We start from the raw sequence: 8170 nt of genomic DNA, 5'->3' as shown, positions 1-8170 counted from the left end.
TAGTTTGTATCTGGCATACTTCTATATTTAAGCAAACAAGATCCTAATGATATTTATTAACTGTGTTCCCTTTATTATATATACAAAAAAATTGTTACTGTATGGTGAATTTCTTTCTTGTCAATTGGTAGGATAGCTGTATAGCTGCTTCCACGTAAGTATATCAAATAATAATTTGATATTAATTAACAATTCCTTAAACAGCACTTTTTTTTATATAAAAACAAGTGGAAAATTGCAGTGGGACTGGAAAGTGGGAGAACTAACCTCCGGCCCTCAACCTCTTTAAGTTTTAATGAAGCTTCCACTAATAATTTCTTTTATTTTCTTCCTTTATAGTTCCACTCGCATCAGCTGTTTCATATCCTGGTTGTTGCTGGTGCCTTTGTTCATTTCCATGGAGTGTCTAACTTACAGGAATTTCGGTACATGTCTGGAGGAGGCTGCACAGAAGACCAAACATTGTAAAAACAGCAGCACAAGCAGGAGAATGTGACCAGGACCGAGACATTGTTCATGCTGAACTGCTTTTTGTAAACTCCGTGTTTCAATATTAAGACTCTTTTACGCACAACTACAGAGAATTTTTTGAAAACAATTAAATATAAATATATGTAGATAAAGAAATTTAAATTATATATACACATAAATACATTTCAAAACAGTGTGAATTTACTAAATGCCATATTTAATTTGTGGGGAGAAAAAGTAATATTGAGATTAGCCAAAGCAGGCTTTAAGGTACGTTTAATAAATAATGCTTTAGGCCACTTTGTGCAACTGCTTTCTAATAATGTATAAGATACAGCATTTTCCTTGTAAATAAGATTTCTTATGTTTGTTTGAATATATTTATAGCAAGAAATTATGTAATCCCCATGAAACCATTTTTTAAAGTGTTCCAAACAGTACCACACACTGTTAAATCAAACTTTGCACAAGTTATGTGAAATCAAGTATGCAGGGCCAGGGAAGAGCACATTGCTATTAGCCAGATGTTCATGGTCTAAAAACCTCTCCAGGGATCTGAACCCATGTGGCCATCTAGTGTATGGTTGAAAATCGAGATTCCACAGCTGTGTCGAAAAGTGGCTTTAGCACAATATTATGAAGAAGAAAGCCACCTCTGTGTGCCTTAGCTCCTCCCAGCTGTGATACATGGGACTTGACGTGCTTCCTGTATTCTCCAAATACAAATAACTTCACTTGCACTTTTTCATAAGAGCACTTGTATAGTTAAGAGAGTGTTTGCAACCTGTGTGAAGACAACTGTGGTTTATTGCTAAAATTACTCTGATAACAAACATTATACATTGTATCAGATAATGCATAACTGAGATTGAAATGATGAGCTTAACGGTTATAAATCTTCTTTGTGACTCTGTTCTTGTAAACCATGTAATAAAATCATTGCATAATTTAAAGACATATTTGCTCCTTTCCCCTGGAACTGATAGTCTCTCTCTCTCTCTCTCTCTCTCTCTCTCTCTCTCTCTCACACTCAAGTAATGATTATATATACCATTTAGTACACTTTACTCACTTAATGTACACCACCTTGGTGACCTGACCACTTTCTGGTCTGCAGCTCATGAGAATTAAGAGGTGTGGCAGCGGATTCATTAATCTGTTGTATGTTTTAAATTCTGCTTATAGCATCCTTGATATAAACTATCAAAAATAGTTTTGTCCTCTACATACAGTGTTAAAACAAAGTGTTCCATTTGTTCTATATGTATCTGGCTTAACATGTTTAATTTTTGTCTCTTTAGGACCTTTGCATTCATGGGGAGCTGTGTTCACAATCGGTTTATTTTTAGCTGTTAATTATTTAGACCTTTTTTCTCATACAAATTGTAAAAGGCATTTAATTGAATATTAATAAAAAATGTCAAATAACTGATCTGTAAAGACTGTTTATACACTGTTTCCTAACACAATCATGCTTGTGAGTCTTCAGATTTCTGTCCTTGTTGCTTCAGATACCTGTTACTGTTCTGGTGGTTATTAGAAGACTTAGCATAGGTATAACACTGGAACTTTCATCACTGAACAAGAGATTACCACAGCATAGCCAACTGTACTTTACACTGTCATGTTTGGTGAGATGGAGTAAAGGATATATATGCCTTCAAAACTGACCACCTTTTTGGATTTGCTTGTGCTTGATGGGTGGTTTTTTGAGTCTACGTTAGTTGGCACATTTCAGACCTGTTTGTGTGTGTTTATTGTGCTACATCATTATGCTTGAGAAACAAACCCAAGTGTCAGGTTGCATTTATGATTAGTGTCACTTTAGCCAGTGGAATCAGTGACCTGAATAAAGTGTTTTTTGTGTGTGTGTATACAATAGGATCAACTGCGTCTAGTGTTTCTGCTGACATTGTACAGTAAAAGAGGTCCACCATCTCCAGGTTGTCACAGCGTAGTGCATCACCAGTAGCCAAATCCTTTGTGATTGTGAGAGCAATCCTAACATTCCATAGAAACCATATTTAATTTAGTGCCAAGGAAGTACTTGTTGCAAAAGCTGAAACTTTTCCTGTGATCCTAGCTTTTAGAATGTGAAAGTAGAGAAAAGCCAAGCAAAATGACACCTTTTTTTGGCTAACTAAAAAGATTACAATATGCAAGCTTTCGAGGCAACTCAGGCCCCTTCTTTTCAGTTAGCCAGTAAAAGGTGTCATTTTGCTTGGCTTTTCTCTACATTCATAATGGCTAACACGGTACAACACCCTAGTACTACAGAATGTGAAAGGTGCTTTAATAAAAACAAAGTGCTGCCACTACATCAATTTGGTATGTGTTGAATTATGGACATGCTTTAGGCTTCTAATGCCACTTCTTTTGTTTGTTTTCTTCTTGCATATGTTTATATGGCCTTTACTTACCTGTTCCAATATTTAAGTTTTGCTCTTTGCTGTACGCCTACGTCCAAAAGACTTGTTTGCTTGTTTATTAGCAATTTAAAATTTTTGCCATGAAAATGTAGGGGTGAATATGCGAGTCTTCTGAAATGGACTGGTATCTTTTGCCCTGGTTTTTACCTTACCTGAATTTTGTTTGTTTGCGAATGTTACGTCTGCTGGCCCATCATCTTGTTTCCTACATTATCTGTTTTTTTGTTTTTTTTTATGGTGTTTTAATGTGCAGATGATGAGGTGGATTACTCAGTTGCCTGTAAAAGGTTTCCGACACTAGAAACAAATCCAGAATTGCACCATCTTCCCTTTTACAGTTTTTACATTTGTCTGAAAGACTTTTCTCTTAACACAATTGGCAAGACCAACTAACAAGAAAAATATATGGACTGTATTATAAATAGAAATCCTTGACAATAAAGCCTCTCTTTTGGTATACTGGCTGAATTAGTAAGCCTTGAAATGCATACTGATGAAACCAGTTTTTCATGTGGAAGAAATATGTGCAAATAATGGAATGCGTCAATTTCAAGTCCATGTTTTTTTTAATCTAAATAATTGAAAAGGCTCCATCGTGCTTATGAAGAGATTTATTTTATCATTTGTGACTTATGCAAAAATGCCAAAGCCAGCTCCAATGTTTCATTTTTCCAAATCCACTTTTCTCTAGCACAATAGCTGAACCCTATCCTAGCACCTTCAGGACTCTGACTAAATTAAAGTTGCCAGTTGTGCTTCACTGGACATATGTGGGAAATGAATACAGCCCAGAATATTGGAAATCATTTGAACATGGGAAGAATGTGCAAAGCCAGACAGTTAGTTCTTAGGGGAATTACAGTGGTAGTTATTACCACCTTGCTGCCTTCCGTTATCTTGACCCAAGTTTTATTATTACTGTCTTATAACACTGTATAGTGGCAACTTTATCCATTGTAACACACCACGGCACAATTATATAAACTTCAGCACTTGCACTCACCGTGACAATTTAGCATCACAAAGTAGTGTCACATATACAACTCTGGAATGAGGGAGGAAACCAGAATAACTTTGCAGGCCAGTGACCTTGTGAATAACTGAACACAGACTGCCAGAGAAGTTAGTCACATCCTTGTTCGTAATAAAAAAAAAATCTAATAGAAAATGTGCTAATACATTTATAATTTGGCTTAGAGTATAATGTTTCTTCATCAGTGCCCTGAAGGAAAGTGCTAGTAGAAAGCCGAGCATTCAGAACAGTTTGAGCAATATATTTGCACAAAGAATGTAACAAGGTTAATAAGTGAAGAATTCATTATACATCTATTTCCATTTTTATTATTCTGAAATGGCTAAATTATGCTCATTATTCCCAGTACTAATGCCAAGTCTTGGGTTAGTTTCTGCTGTATCCCTGAAGTTGCTAGAATAGGCTCCGGTTCCCCATGATGCTGATTTTGACTAAGTAATTTTGAGCCGTATAGATGCATGGATATATACAGCATTCACATGAAGTGAGTATTGAAATGAAAATTAATGTTAAAAATTAAAGTATGCTATATAAGAACGAACTTATAAAATAAAATTTGAAATATGTGGTGGAGAGATCTAACAAATTACGAAACACCAATATATTAAATCAATACAGTATGAATCAAATTAAAACAAATGACAGTTATATTGCTTTTATTAAAGTCCAATGCAAACCATACATGACTTTATATGTAGTGTCTTTTATTATTTAAGAACTTCTATAATCTTTTTATTTAAGTAACACTATTCTTACTGATGAAAGTGTGCTCCTGCACTGGCTGTCCCATTTAGTTGCTTATAATACTGATTGAGATTTATGTTGTCCCTGTTGGAATTATGTAGTTCTCATGTAGTTCTCATCAATGCAGGCCATAGGAAATTATAACTGCATCTTGCTTATTTTGTTTTCATTAAGCCATTTGATGGTTTCTTTTCATGCTATTTAAACCCTGCTTAAAAAATGTAATTGTTTCACCATTTTGTAATATACAAGACCTCACAAGGACATTTTTGGTTCTATCAGTAGATGGCAGCAAATCCTGCTGAAAGTGTTCACTTCTTGTTAGAAATCCGTCCATTTTCTTAACCCGGTTCATGCAAGTCAGGGTGGATGAAGTGCTTCAATTAAATGAAAAGTCTTGACTGCCACTTGACAAGAAGGCAGCGCAACTTCTCAGCTTTCTGTGATTCTCTCATAACTGATGAGACTGGAGTATTCTTTATTAATGATATACAATGGACTATGGAAGTGGGACATTTATGAAGAAGAGTAATTGAAGGCAGAAAGCATTTACTTTATCCTGGCATCATATGGCACAAGATCTACTTAGCTTTAAAGTGAACACTGACTGAGATGGTGAGTGTAAAGAATGAAATATTAAGAACAAAACTGATGTTGACTTTTAACTTTTATTGACTTTGGCATGTAATGAATTTGATCTGTAATAATAATGAAAACAATTAACTGCTCACTCTTGCCACTGAGTGCATCTTACCATTTTTATAATGCTACATTTCAATCTAAGCAAACAATTTTTTGAAAAGGTAGCATGGTGGCGCAGTGGTTAGTACTACTGCCTCTTAATTCCAAGACAACACCTTTGACTCCTAGGTCACAGCCTGTGTTGAGTTTGTATTTTCTCTCAATATCTGTGTGGGGTTTTTTCTTCTTTGGTTTTCTTCCCAAATCTAACAGCCATGTATGTTCTATTAAATGGTTACTTTAGCCATAGAAGTTAATATTTTTAAATTATTATAGGAAAGCAAGACCTAGCCTAATACTTCTCAGCTTCTTGTAAGCCATATTCTCCCTTTTCTTAATTTATCTTTTTCTTGACCTTTCTAGCCTCTCACACATCTTTTTTATCAAGGAAAAAAAAGCGTTGCTTGCATTTTACATATCATTTCCACATTCTTCTTCTTTTGGCTGCTCCCATTAGGGGTTGCCACAGCGGATCATCTTGTTCCATATCTTCCTGTCCTTTGCATCTTGCTCTGTTACACCCGTCACCTGCATGTCCTCTCTCACCACATGCATAAAAACCTCCTTTTAGGCCTTCCTCTTTTCCTCTTGCCTGGCAGATCTATCTTTACAATTCTTTTCCCAATATACCCACCATCTCTCTTCTGCACATGTCCAAACCAACGCAATCTTGCCTCTCTGACTTTGTCTCACAACCTTCCAACCTGAGCTGACCCTCTAATGTACTCATTTCTAATCCTCTTGCAATATTTGATGTGGTGTTCTGCTTTTTTCAGGCTCTGCTCAGACGAGTTCCATCCTGTGCCTTTCACTGGTGTGCTTAATATTATTGCATGGTGGCAGATTCTCGTTTTCTTGAATTTTCAAACCTCTTTTGTGCAGCAGTAGGTTGATCTGGTTTGTGTATCCAGAAGAACTGCAGACCTACTGAAGCCATTAAATGACTTTTGTTAGTGTCCACAACAGTGATATTAAACCAATGGAAATAAGGCACTTGGGAAAGAATGCACATGCTGCATCTGAACTTATTATCCAAGTGCTGCTCTCGGCTAAAGAGATACTGAACGTTTCCCATGAAGCAGCACAGTGCTGTTGTGGGGTCTGTAAAGATCAACTTAAGCCTGTTCAGGAGAGAATATGTGTCCATAAAAGAATTTTACAAGACATGCCATTTTTTTTTTTAAATATTGCTTATTATTATTGCTTCCTTCAAAAGCTATTGTAGCAAATTACATTTCTCAAGAAATTGCATGCTAATCTGACTAAAATTGGTTCCTTTTTTTCCTCTCTATTTTACAGTTTCCTCTGAACTGGAAAGTGGCAATCCAATCCTGTTTGTGTGAAATTTAAACTAATTTAAGCTGTAAAATTGCATCCTGTACTCATTTTAATTGTAAAGTATTTTCTGTTAATCATATGCAGTATACTTGTACTGTGTCAAATACTTGAACAACTCAAGAAATCACTTTTCATAATTTAATTCCTATAGTTTACATATAACCATCACATAGTAGTTAGCACTGCTAGCTCACAGTGTCCTGGATCTGAATCTTGCATGCTCTCTCCATGTCTGTAGGGGTTTTTCACTGGGCACTGTGGCTCTTCTTCTGCATCCCCCAACATATTACAACATTAGAGCAATTTTGATGAAGACAGGCCATTTAGCCTAACAATGTCAGCAAATCCCATTCACATCATTTCACAAAAAGAACACTGTGTTGAGATTTGAAAGTACCTAAAGGCCTACTGACAATGACACTACTACAGGTGTCTGTGGTTATTTGAGAGAGGAATGGTTCATAATATTTGTGTGAAAATTGCCCTTAACAAATTTTCATCTGTGTCTTTATGTTCAATAAGAACTCATTTTAAAGTAACAGTCTGGCTCCACGGTACTAATCCCCTTTGTAATTTTAAAAACTTAAATTATGGCGTGTCTTAATCTCCTTTTGCTTAAACTGAAAATGTTCAACTCTTCCAGTCTTTCCTCATAATTCATAACTTGTACTCCTGGAATCAGCCTAGTTGCTCTTCTTTGAACTTTTTCTGGCACTTCTTTTATTCCTACATGTAATACTTTACATTTATTGACAATGATCTTCATCTTCCAGAAATCTGCCCAGGTCAGTGTCCTTTCCAAGTCCCTCTATTCAGCTGATTCTGCATTATCTTCCTTTTGTCCTACAGTAGTTTAGTACCATTGTCAAACCTGTCTAGCTTTTTGATTATTGCCTTGTCCAGGTTGTTTATGTTGTAACAGCTCTAGGGGGTATGCCAGCCACCCAACCCGACACAGACAGACGGTAGAGGCACATAAAATCAAAGACGTTTTTATTTTATTTTTTTCACCTGTGGACAACGCCTTCCCTGTTCCCACAGGCACAGAACACAGTCCCGAACACAAGCACAATCCACACAATACCTTTCTTTCTTTCTTTCTTTCTTTCTTTCTTTCTCTCTCTCTCTCTCTCTCTCTCTCTCTCTCTCTCCTGGAGTGGTGACTGCTGGCTCCTTTTATAACACCCCTGGAAGTTCTCCAGGTGCTCGTTGACCTACTTCCGGCAGCACCTCCGGGTGTGGCGGAAAACCCGCCCAAGAGTGCTCAGTAGCTGTTGCAGCACCCCCTGTCCGTGATGTAACATCTCAGGGGAGGTACTGTTATGCCAACACTTGCTCCCCCGGTCATCTCCGTGAAGAGGTGTCTTGGTTGGACAAGGACCTCGGCCATCTGTGACAATGTATATTAAAAAGA

At 36.6% G+C, this 8170-nt stretch overlaps 1 protein-coding gene across 1 annotated transcript in view; it reads left to right on the top strand.

Annotated features, from left to right (window-relative positions):
- LOC114642057 (adiponectin receptor protein 2-like) overlaps positions 1–1899 on the top strand; it is a 69693-nt gene extending 67794 nt beyond the window's left edge. Inside the window, exon 8 of the mRNA XM_051920600.1 lies at positions 340–1899. Coding sequence (XP_051776560.1) covers positions 340–468 — 129 coding nt within the window. The 3' untranslated portion in view covers positions 469–1899. The remainder of the gene's footprint in view (positions 1–339) is intronic.
- Positions 1900–8170: the final 6271 nt, after the last annotated feature.

The sequence above is a fragment of the Erpetoichthys calabaricus genome, chromosome 1 (genome assembly GCF_900747795.2).
Source record: "Erpetoichthys calabaricus chromosome 1, fErpCal1.3, whole genome shotgun sequence".
Taxonomy (NCBI): Eukaryota; Metazoa; Chordata; class Cladistia; order Polypteriformes; family Polypteridae; genus Erpetoichthys; species Erpetoichthys calabaricus.
The sequence above is the reverse complement of the archived record's forward strand: the minus strand, read 5'-3'. Positions and strand labels throughout refer to the sequence as shown.